General features: G+C 32.0%; 1 protein-coding gene across 1 annotated transcript; it reads right to left on the reverse strand.

The window, feature by feature from the left end:
- Positions 1 to 1,037: 1,037 nt before the first annotated feature.
- On the reverse strand, positions 1,038 to 10,077 carry LOC110901673 (uncharacterized protein At4g15970). The gene is made up of 5 exons (XM_035982348.1): positions 9,730 to 10,077; positions 9,616 to 9,631; positions 2,964 to 3,329; positions 1,910 to 2,397; positions 1,038 to 1,350 (listed from the first exon to the last, which is right to left on the reverse strand). Exons 1-5 carry the CDS (start codon positions 10,074 to 10,076, stop codon positions 1,038 to 1,040), a joined length of 1,530 nt encoding a protein of 509 aa, XP_035838241.1. The 5' UTR covers position 10,077.
- Positions 10,078 to 13,121: the final 3,044 nt, after the last annotated feature.

Below are 13,121 nucleotides of genomic sequence, written 5' to 3' on the forward strand. Positions count from 1 at the left end.
GGCGGTTCTTGCGTTCAGCAACACCATTCTGTTGAGATGTATATGCGCAAGAAGTCTCGTGAATAATACCTTGTGATTTGAGATATGTAGAGAAATCGGTGGACATATATACTTTAGCATTATCGGTGCGTAAGGTTTGGATGGATGTTTTGAACTGGGTCTTGACATATGCATGGAATTCACGAGAATAATCATCAATGAAAGTAACAAAGTATTGAAAGCCCAATGTAGTCTTAACTGGACATGGACCCCATACATCTGAATGGACAAGTTCAAATATGGAAATGGTTCGGCTTGACGATTTTGGGGGATAAGGACGTCGAGTATGTTTACCGAGCTGACATGACTCACAATGGAAGTTATCGGGAATAGAGATGCCAGGTCTCATTTGTCGTAGGACGGCTGCTGAGGGATGGCCTAACCGACAATGAGTTTCAAAGATACTAGACTCACAGATGTGTGCTTTGGGATGCGACAATGAAGACATTCGATAGAGACCTCCTGATTCGAGGCCGGTACCAATTACTCGCTTAGTACCTAGTTCATTAAAGGTACAATGAGTAGGATAAAAGGTAACAGAACAATTATTTCGTTTAGTAATCTGACTAACAGATAAAAGACTGGCAGGGAAGTTAGGAACAAGAAGAACAGAAGACATGTTTAGGCTATCTGGGTTCTGAATGGATCCAATGCTGCGTACGGGGCACGAGGAACCATTTGCAAGTTTAACCGGTGGGTAAGAGGTATTATGAAGGCTAGTGAGAATTCCTTGATTCGCAGTCATGTGATGAGTAGCTCCAGAATCAATAATCCAGGATAAGTCAAAGCCAGAAAACGTACCTGGTTGTACTGAGTTGGTTTGAGGACCCGATGACCAAAAAGCAAGGAACCGTTGAAGCAAATCATACTCCTCCTTGGTGCATGCAATGGTGTGAGTTCGCTCGTCTCCCATTTGAAAAGTTGTTTAACCCAAAAAACGAACTGAAACTCGAGCACGTGAACCAAGGCAGAAAACAAAAAATGCTTGGATTGAAAAACTAACCGGACGGAACTGACGGGGAAGGAATTCCGACTGCACTGAAAAGAAGACGACGACTGGTGGCGGAGCCACGCGCCTTCATGCGCCGGCGCGTGGAGGACAGACGACGGAGAGTGGTGGCGCGTGGGAGCGCGTGTGGCGGTGGTTCGTGGTACGGTTTTTGGGTGTTTGAGCAGATCTGAAGTGGACTGGAGTGGTGTGTGTGTTTGGGCAGATCTAGAATGGGTTTAAGGAGTAGAAGGTTATACGGGACTGGTGGTGACCGGAAATGGTCACCCGAAAGACACTCGTGAGCTAAGAAACCTTTAGCTCTGATACCATGTAAAAGAGACAGGTATGAAATGGAAAGGAAATCTGAACTTATATTAATGAGAAGTATATATATTACAAGATGATGAGCCCTCTATATATAGGGAGAAAGAGGGATCAAAAAGAAATAACTATTTACATAAGGGTATACCTAGAATTGCATGCAAGAACACCTAGAATTGCATGCAAGGACACCTAGAATTGTATGTAGGGACCTCTAGTTAACAACTAGGCCCTTCAACTATTTACAACTAACAAGTACAAAATGTCCACCCCTATTTTGGCAAAACTTTACCCATGCTTTGGGATACCATCTGTCGCAAATCCATCGCAATGTTAACGTAGGATCTATATTTATGTCACAAGTTTTTCGCACGACTAGCAACGGATTTCGATGGTAAGAATTGTCCGTTGTAAACAGTTGTGTCTTTACAAATATCTTAAACATTAGACAATTTTCTAGTCTCTAAAGTGTGGAGTTTTAAGTTGTCATTTCTCATACGGACACGCACATACATGTATTTATAGGACTAAAACAACTTAAACATACGAAAAAAATACCTGCAAAGTTGAGGAACTGTCCATGAACCTGCATACTCATGTGTCGACGTACGATTCACAAGCGAACTTTTATATTTTCGCCAGTCATCGAGCATGATTCCAAGATCATGAACCTTGTTCTCCAAGCCAACACAACAATTGGCATGCATTGTGCATACTTTGTTGAGATCTTTGCTTGGCTGACAAAACCCTCCAAAGTAACCGGTATCCAGGAACCGAATTCGTAATCCAACATCTTTTATAAAAGGACTAAACTTGATTTTGTTGAACACATCTTGATCATGTAGGCGTGGATAAATTAGCCTTGAGTTATACCAAAATTTATAAAATTGAATGGTTTTGTTATTTGATTTTACATAATTAAAACCTCCATTTGGTTTGTTTTTTAAGTCTAATGGGTTACCATTAAAATAATCACTGGCAATTTGGAAATCAGCCTCCATATAAAACTTTGGAAATGGGTCTCTAAACCACATTATGTCAGCATCCTACATGGATACATATATATAGGAAACGAGTTAGGTTAGTCCAACCTAAAGAGGGTGGTCAAATTTGAAATTATGTGACGAGTTAATTATAAAAATCGTCATTTATGTATGTCACTTATTGCAAACTGTGTCCTTTATCTTCAATAATTATAGAAAACGTACTCGATGTTTGCAAACCCTTGCAAGTTATGTCCTTTAGCTCTAATTCAGTTAATTTTTGTGGTTAAATCTGTTCAAATGGACCCCATATGACGGTATTTTTGTGGTTATTTATGACCAAATGGACCTCACATGAGAGTAAAATGACCAAAATACCCTCATGTGGGGTCCATTTGGTCAGATTTAACCACAAAAAATTAAATGAGTTAGTGCTAAAAGACATAACTTGCAAGGGTTTGCAAACATCGAGTACGTTTTCTCTAATTATTAAAGATAAAGGACACAGTTTGCAATAAGTGACATACATAAAGGACGATTTTTTTGTAATTTACTCTTGTGTAACTTCCGTTACAAAACATAGTTATTTACTAAATTGCATGAAATATAAAAGAGTAAGAAGCAAATACCGTGAAAACGAAGTTATACCCTAAATCAAGAACGTTTCGTAGAAAATCAATTCTTCTCCACATCATCTTCAAATAATCTTGTGTCATATAATATGCCTCTTCGGAGAAATCCGTTCCACGAGTGCTAAGATTGTAACAATGCGGATGTAACGTCAAGCAACGAGCATACGCCTTTTGGTCCAAAGTTACAACAACTAGGTGTTTCAAAAACTTCTTTGTTTGATTTCCGATATGAAAGCTCTCCAAAAGCAGATCGAACATAGAGTTCGGTTCAGCCCATGCATCATTCAGAGTTGTGATGATAACTGTGTTATTGCTCATTGTAGCATTTTTTAATATGAATTTCAACTCATCGAGATCAATATCCTGTTAAATAAAAATGGAAACAAGGATTAGAATTAAAAAGTATTGTTTTTTCTTTTTTTTAAATAAAATTTCAATTGAGGAATTTATTGGATGTAAGGGTGTTGAAAAAGTTCATGGCTTGCATCGTAGCTCGAGTTGAAATCGGCTCAGTAACCGGCTTAAATTATTTTAGAGTTAAATGCTATTTTAGGCATTGTGGTTTGGGTCATTTTCGAAATGTTTTATTTTTCTCTTGTGGGTCCAAAAAGGTTTCATTATTGTCATTTTAGTCTACAGTGTTAACTTCATATATTTTTTCTGTTAGCCAGAAGAGCGATTCGGTCATTTTATATGTAATTATGTTAACTAGAAAGGCAATTTGGCCATATAAAATGACCGAATCGCCTTTCTCGTTAACAGAAATAATGGATGAAGTTAACCCAGTGGACTAAAATGGCAACAGTGAAACCTTTTTAGACCCATAGGCGAAAAATAAAACCTTTAAGCTAAACTGACAGAATGGCGTAAACCATAGGGACTAAAATGGAATTTAACTTATTATTTTATTTTGTATATTTTAATTTTAATTTTAAATGTATTAAAATAAAAAATCTGTAAAAATAAGATAAAATAATTATTCTACTCTTTTCACAAATAAATAATAAAACACCCACTATGTATGTTCCTTTATTTTTTGGTGTCTGAATAGGTATGGTTTTAAATCCTGCGTCAACAAGCGTAACGCCATGCAAGGGTCGTGCGCATGGAACCATACAAAATCAGTTGTATCTGACACTTAGTTAATTTTAATAGATTAGCGCAAGCATGTGGCGCAAGCCTCATCAACACGAGTCCGTGCATGCCAACTAGGGCATAATACAAATAGTACGAACATCGGAGCATGTGGTCAATAGGTGCTTGACAGGCTGTGTCCAGCAATGTCTTATGATGAACGATAGTGCAGAAGACAAGAAGTACACAAGGACACTGACGTGTCACCAATCATCGCGCCCCGACCACTGCTACATGATCTCCATTTAACCGCTGATAACAGACCCGGCAAAAATGACAACTGCCAGGCCATGTGGAACCATTCAAGGTGTGCCACCTTTTTTTCGCCTGCAAACACTAACGTTATTTTTTAAATAGATAAACAGGATATTCCTTGATGTCGACGTCGTGCCCAAGGTCCATCAGTCCACCTCCTTCGTCATTATCTTCGGCTATAAATAGATGACTTGGTCTCCAAGATTACGGATCGCTCTTTTGCTCTCTCACTTAATACACACACTTATTATTCTCAAAACAAGTTTTTATTCTCACACTGGAGGGTGATTACAAGGAGAACCCCCGCCCCCGAATTCTCCTCCTTGTAACGAGCTTCACGGTGCTATGTTGTTTTACAGGATCCAACAGCAGATTATCGAGTAAGAAAGAATATTAACTTTATTTAGACGAGTTTATATCCACAAATTAACCTTCGGATTAACTTGGTGTTTTTTTGAGAGGTTTAAACGTGTATTTGGTGTGAGAAATAATGGGTTTCTCTTGTAGTATACGTGTGTTGTGTAACATGTATAATGAAGATCTAAGTTTGAGTGGTTATAACTTACAAAGAGAGGGTAGATTTTGATTTTAGACACGTCTTTATTTTAGGTGGTATGTTTTCATAGAGGTGTAGATCCATGCAAATTCAGCATTTTCATACTTAACCTCAAAGTGTGTGATGCAATGCATATAAAATGACGTGACACATTAAATCTAAAATTTTACACGATGTGATCATACTTTTCAATATTAAAACTTTTAAACAGCCAGTATGATACATAAAATATCTTTACTATATAATAAAAGAAAACCACTTTGGGACACTTGTCATTATATTATAGCATCTCTTATAGAAAATTATTATTTTAGTTTAATCTCTTCTAATTAATTATAGATAATCCTCCTACTAAATATTATTTAGTTTAATATCTTATAGATAATTATTATTTAGTTTAATCTTCTTCTCATTTATAATATTATTTATTCGAATTAGAATAATCTATTTTTATCACGAAAACCAAACTTTGTGTTAATATATTAAATATTTTTATTTTCATTATACAAAATTATATTTACTCGACCTATGTAATACATGAGGTTTTTTAAGATATAACATTTTATTATTTGATGTATAAAATTAGATTTATTCAATTCGTACAATACACAGGGTTTTTTAAGGATATATATATATATATATATATATATATATATATATATATATATATATATATTATTTAGTACAGAAAATTACATTTATTCAAACCGTGTAATACACATATTTTTAAAGATGTAAAATTTTTATTATTTGGTATATAAAATTACATTTATTCAACCCGTGCAATAAATGGGGTTTTTGAAGATATATTGTTTTATTATTTAGTATATAAAATTTATTTATTCAACCCGTGTAATACACGTGTTTTTAAATATATTATTTTTTTATTTGGTATATAAAATTACATTTATTCAACCCGTACAATATTGTTCTTATAGATATAACTTTTTATTATTTAATAAATAAAATTATATTTTTTCAACCCGTACAATATTGTTCTTGTAGATATAACTTTTTATTATTTAATAAATAAAATTATATTTATTCAACCCGTGCAATAAATGAGCTTTTTGAAGATATTTTGTTTTATTATTTTTATATATAAATAAACATTTTATTTATTCAACCCGTGTAATACACGGGGTTATAACCTAGTTAAATTATATAATGAACAAGACAGGTACAATGGTATAGTAATAAATAATTTATGTTCTCAACCATGAATATTACCTATTGGCACATGTTACATGTGATTAGTAAAAAACAATTTAATATATATTTAAAAAAATATATATTTGGGGACCGTGCAAATTGCATTTTTTTTCAAATCTTTTTATTAACAAAAAAAAAAAAAATTGTACAAAGCAATAACTTTGTTTTCAACAATAATTATATATATATACACACACATACTAGGTTAGATCTCATGTATTACACAAATTGAATAAATATAATTTTATATACTTATTTATAAAAATAAGTTTTGTCTTTAAAAACCTAAGTTTGCATATGCTAAATAAAATATAAAGTAATCTCATAACACATACAATCATCAAAATATGTTTAAGAAATCAATTTTTGATGTGACAATTGTATATTTTATTAACTTAATTATAACCAACACAATTTTAAAATTATTGATTTTTTTAATACTTCAATAGAAGCTTTTAAATATGAAAAATAAGTTTATTTGGAAGTTCATAATTAATTTTATATTAGAATTATTTGGTTAATTATATAATAACTATAAATAATTAAAAAATTATGTATCCATTATTAAAAACTAGTATTAAGCCCCCGCGTTGCAGTGGTTATCGTAAAACCGTGTCAAGTCATACCAATGCTATACCACTATCAGCGATCACCAATATCGGAAAAGCTCATAAAAACAAAATAAATAAAAACAAAGAAAATAAAGGTGAGCGAAAAGCAGACATAAAATATTTTAATCATGCACGCTCGTTGCAAAGAAATTAAACTGAAACGTAAAACATACAAGAAATATACTGATGTGATGTGTTGTGACGAGCCAAACGGGGAAGATACACGAAAAAAAATGTTGAACCCTACACGCACGTTGCAGTACGTTAACTCACAAAATTTAGAACGAAACGAAAAAATTGGGAAAGATAAAAAGTATGGTGGACCAAAACTGAAAAATAAAAGGAGTTGGGGTTAAATTGTAAACGATAGAAAAATTTAGGTTAAAAGTAAAAAACAAATGGTCTAAATTGCAAAAGAGTAAAAGTTTTGGGTTAGAAATGAAAAAAAAAACCCTATACATGAAGTACAACACCATAAATTACAAAAAAGTAAAATAAAAAAACCCTACAAAAAAGTTAAAAATTTTATTTTTGTAAAACTTAAATACACTATTATATTAGAGTAAACTCTAGCTAATGGTTAAATACTTATTTATTATCTGCACAATACACAATATGGTTTCAAATTATTATCATTCTTTGCTTAGTATAATATTTATAAATTAATTATTTTCATATTAGTTCAAGTGATATTAAAAATTTATTAGATATTAGATTTAGATATTTATAATATTATTAATTAAATTATTAATATTAAAATAAAGATAAGGATAAAGATAAAGATAAGTGATACTTATATATTGTTTATTAATATTAAAGAAATATATTAAACAGATATAAATAAAATTTATGAGGTTGAATAAGAGAATGACATGTGGCATTATTTGTAGTCTTTTATTAATATTTAGATTAGATTTAGATTTAGATAAGAGAGAGACGAAAAAACAAAAAATAAGATGTCCTCATATATGTATATGTATATGCATGTGTATGTTTTGTTTCAGAATAGTTAAATAAAAATGTATTTGGTCCGGTGGTTTCTTTCCCAAATTCAAATAGTTTGCGTTAATTTAACAAATTCAAAAAAAAAAAAAAAGAGTTTGCATTAATATCCTTAAGGTCGATTCCTTCAAAAGCCTTCTTAGGCTCTTTAATTATCATTTTTTTTCTTTTTTCCCAATTCATTTTTTACTTTTTTCATATTGTTTTGTTTTAGGCGTTTTTATTCCTATTCCTATTCAATTTTAAGTTTTCATTTTTAGTTCAAAACTGAAAACTTTTATTATTTACTTTTTTATTATTAAAACTAATAAAACCATTTTTGTTTGTCCTTTTCTTTTGTTATACAAAAACTAATAAAACGAACACGTTTTGGACATGTTATGACTATAGTTTTTGTGTTTTCTTTTTCCGTTTGCTATATCGAGTATATTGAAACTAACAAAGTTTCCACTCGGTGCAACATGGAGGTTTGATCCACTAGTTTGAATAATCTTAATTTTTTAAATATATTTTAAAAAGGTTATATTTTATCGCCCCATTTTTCATTTATTCTTATATTTTCAATACTAATTCAAATATATTTATCTTTTATTTACAAAATTGAGTTATTGACTTTACAGTATACGAGTCCGTTTTTTGCTACTTGCCCCGGGCCCAAAATTATTTTGAAGTTTATTGGAGACGGCCCTTGCAACCTGGTAATTAATATTTTTGGTCACCAACTTCTTTTGCCCGAAACAATGGCCCTGGCATGCTCAACATCATAAACACATGTTGTAGGTGCCGAACCAATGTGTTTCAAAAACCGAAATGATAAGTTATAAATAATTCAGTCATAAATCATGTGTTTCAAAAACCACCTCATTATAACGGTAAAATGTGTTTCATCATGGTGAAATATACTTATGAATATTTTAGATAAGATGAGACACAAATGTAAAACTATATGTAACAAACTTTTGTTTAAAAAAAAACAGAAAATATAACATACATATTTTGAACCAAAAAAAAAAAAACACCGACTACTTTTTATTTAAAAGTTCAATATTTGTATGTTACATGTATTTTTTGACCGATGTTACATAAAATTTATACCTTTTTCTAAATAACTATTCGGCGTTTTTTTTTCAAAATATTCGAAAATATGCACGTTACATTACATCCTCTAATTTTTGTAAAAAAAAAAGTTTGATACATAAGGTTTTTTGAAAATTTTCCACCTTAAGTAGGTTTTTTCTCTATAAATGCTATATATATATATATATATATATATATATATATATATATATATATATATTCACACAAAACAGCACATATGAATCTTGATAGTTGGCACGCCAAACATGGGAATGAAGTCAACAATCACTCTTCCTTCGATGCATCCCAAAATACTTGATCAAAAAATGAGGAAAATAACAAAACAAAAAAACAAAAAACAGAATATTTATAATCAAATCATACAAGTTTTATTAAGGGTGGTCGGGGTGATCTCGGTGACCGGGTGCGGTGATCTCCTTCACCGCTTAGGTGGGGTGGCGCCGTTAAATCGGTGAGTTAGAGAGAGGGAGGAAACCAGTGGGGAGGTGCCGAAGAGAGGGGGAGGAGAGAGGGAGGCGGCGTCCAATCAATGCTTTTCTTTTTTTTTTCTTTTTTTTTTAAATAAAAAACCAATTCACCTAAGAGGGGAATGCCGCCATCAATTTAGGGTGTTAGGGGAGTTTAAGAGGGGAGTTGACGTGGCACACGAGGATTGGTTGGGCGTAAGAGAGGGGACTCACCTCTTAGGTGAGCACCCCTTACACCCTAATCTCATTTTCTAATTAAGATAGTTACTTAATCATGCATACTTTCCATTCTCAGTCAGGCACAATTAAATTACACTTGCGTATAAACCTCTACTTAATTTGATTATATCATTAACTTCCAGAAAACACAACTAATTAATCAAATTCCAAACCATACTTATTCATTTTCTGTATTTTTTTTTTATCGCCGATCCCAATCAAAGTAAAGTATTGTGCAAAGACAAATAAAAATGATAAAAAAAAAAGAATAATTAAATGAATTACTACATATGCTTACTGAATCAGCTAGGAATGTACCCGCGGCGAAAGAGTAGTAGTCGCCGGAAAATGGAGAGGTATCAGATGAGTGGTAAACAACCAAACATGAAAGTGCCACCACGGCAAAGATTATCACCATTTTAGGAGTTTGCTTGAGCAGCTGGTGGTACCGGTGGTGCGGGCTGAACTCCGGTGATGATGGTGATGGTGATGGTGATGGAGATGTCTCATATGGATTTCCGGCAGCCGCCTTGTTGTTTCCGATCTCTAGGCCCATAATAAGATATGGTCTCTGGTTTTGTTCTTTCACGTGGATTATGGTTTATATATACATGATTAAGTTACAAAACAAATCCCTCAAATATTGTTTAATTTGCAGTTTTTGCCATCTAAGTTATAGCTTTTTACGATTTTAGTCTAGTAATTAGTAATTTTACTCCAACTTGATAAAATCGTGAAAAGCTATAACTTAGATGGTAAAATAATGATAGAAGGCGATTATTAACCGGGAAGATTACCAAAATAGTCTAGATTACCATTTTTTAAACGGACATTGAATTTTAGTCGTTTAAAAAGCACGGCTAAGCTTCAGATGGACCCAAAAGTGGGAGCCATAGCCGGGATAAGTCTTAGCCGACGACCAAAAGCGTAGGCTAAATCTCAGTTATCACTTATCACAGTCGATGGAGTTGATGTGACGGCTTTTGAATTACGAAAATAAGGGTTAACTACTTTGGTGTAAGCTAAATTTCTACGACTACTATGAAAAATTATATGGTCGACATGACTGTTTGTGTATTTTTCGCATATTAGTTTCGTTTTGGTCACATAAATGAGTTGGATAACTTAGATTGGTTCCTATGAAAATTGGTTACTCTCTTCGTGCCTTATACATTTCTAGTATGCATGAGAATAGCATAAATTGTATTAATAAACGGGCATGTCGGTATATAGGATCATTCGTATCGCCATTTTCTGAGAATGTTAAAAAAGTTTAGGCCCTCGGCAAGATTAAAAAACCTGGTCCTATCCGATCTGTAATATAAATTGAGTGAGCCATTTTACTATTAGTTATTTAGTTTGTGTTTTAATTTTGAACCTTTTAAAATGGTTGTAACTCTAAGTATTAAAACAAATTGACCAAATTAAAAACAAATACAATATATATATATATATATATATATATATATATATATATATATATATATATATATATATATATATATATAGATTGAGGTTCCTGTAAAAAAGACCAAAATTATGAGAAGGGTAAGAAAGAATCTCAACCATTAGATCTTTTGATCTAATGGTTGATATCAATAGGGACCAAATTGTAAAATGTTTTTATCAGTTTGGACTGATATGAAAATTGTACAGGCAATTGTGTCTTTTATATCCACCTGAAAATAGGAAACTGTAAATCAATTCCCTAAAATTACGAATTCTCTTTCTTCTTCCAGAATTCGAATCCTCCTCTTCCTTCTTCCAGAATTCAAATCATCATCATCAACAACCATCGCCCCACCGTCGCGCCACCTTGCCACCACCGCATTGTCGCATTTCCTTTCCACCGCCGCACCTTCTTGCCACCATCGCAACGTCAATTGTGGACTTTCTAAAATTAACTAAGTGGTTTCTGGTGGAACCATGACGGTATGTTTCATTCAATCAGATCATTTTCCTCTTAGAGAGGCGGCGTCGGCCACCTCCCCACGACGGCGGGCGGCAGTGGTGGTGCCGGCAGTGGAGAAGAAGATGATACGGAGATGTAATGATTATTGAATGGTGTTATATATGTGCTAAATGGTGTTATATACTTTATTGAATGGTGTTATATATGTGCTGAATGATATTATATACTTATTGAATGGTGTTATATTCATATTGAATGGTGTTATATACTTACTGAATGGTGTTATACACTTATTAAATGGTGTTATATAATTATTAATTGGTGTTATATATGTGTTGAATGGTGGTTGCAGTGTTATTCGTAGTGTTTTTATAGAGATCTTTAAAATGGTGTTATATACTTATTGAATGGTGTTATATATGTGCTGAATGGTGGTTGCAGTGTTATTCATAGTGTTTTTATAGAGATCTTTAAAAAAATCATGTTCCTATAGATAAGGGTGGCGGTTATGGAAGGTTTTGAATTAACTAAATCAATGATAAAATTACTTGTTTACCCTTTTAAATTAATTTAGATTTAGGACACATGTCACCTCCACTATATTTCTCACGCTTTTAACTTTTTTACAATAACCTTACCATATATATATAGGAAAAGTGTAAAATACAATATGGCTTAACGTACATCACGTACGACAATGTGCGCGATTATGTGTATAACGTGCGTGATAAATGTTTTCCAACATGCGTGATTTGGGTTTTTTAGTTTATAACGTGCATAATTTTCAAATGAACGTGCGTTAATTATCTGTCGTAAGTGATGTACGTTTAGCCGTATTGTATGTTAACTGACCTATATATATATATATATATATATATATATATTTAATAAAACTCTTTGAGGGACATATGACAACTTCGGGTAAAATCTAAAAATGTTTTTCTAGTTTCCCTCTCCTATTATATTTTCCTATGTACTATAAATGATAATGATTTCAAATAAATTAACTAAACAAATATATATATATATATATATATATATATATATAGTGGAGTGTTCAATTGAGAAAAAATCTTAGTAAAAATAAATTTCAACCAATAATAATGTTTCATTTTGCTTCATTTAATATTTGCATTTACTGTTATTGTAAGGTATATTGATAAATTTACATAGAGCATTAATTTGTAGTCTTTCTCTTTAATAGCTAATTACATTAAATTTGTAATTTATTTTCAAAATATTTTTTTTCAAAAAAAAAAATAGTTTAGTGTATAGGATAAATTACGAGTTGAGTAGCATAAATTCCTATATGTGAAGGATAAATTTCAAAATGTGTAGGATAACTTTTGATGCGTGTATACAAAAGAAAATCATGTAGAGGATGATAGTTTTTTATGACTAATTAATTAGTCCAAGATAATAATAAATGAAAAAATAGATAACCTATTTAGGTAAATTGGATTTAAATAATCTCAACTTTCTCAATTTAGCCGATAATAATCCCAACTAAATTATTTACCGATAATAATTCGAACTGGTCCACTTTTGGTCTGCGTTAAAAATAGCTTAACGGAGTTAAGTTCTTTTCCGAATTACAAACCGATGTTTTAGGGATTCTGACCAGAACGAGGATACGAGTCGATTTATGTAAAACTTACCTCGAAACGGTGTTCCAAACGACTTGATTAT

Source organism: Helianthus annuus, chromosome 13 (assembly GCF_002127325.2).
Source record: "Helianthus annuus cultivar XRQ/B chromosome 13, HanXRQr2.0-SUNRISE, whole genome shotgun sequence".
In the NCBI taxonomy this organism is placed as follows: domain Eukaryota; kingdom Viridiplantae; phylum Streptophyta; class Magnoliopsida; order Asterales; family Asteraceae; genus Helianthus; species Helianthus annuus.

Bases quoted from the DNA above. Each gene is read 5' to 3' on its own strand.
- LOC110901673 (XM_035982348.1), bottom strand. From the start codon at position 10,076: ATGGGCCTAGAGATCGGAAACAACAAGGCGGCTGCCGGAAATCCATAT. The intron at 2,398-2,963 runs GTATTTGCTTCT...GTATCCATGTAG, and splicing joins GGTATAACTTCGTTTTCACG to GATGCTGACATAATGTGGTT. The intron at 1,351-1,909 runs GTATTTTTTTCG...ACATGGTATCAG, and splicing joins ACAGTTCCTCAACTTTGCAG to AGCTAAAGGTTTCTTAGCTC.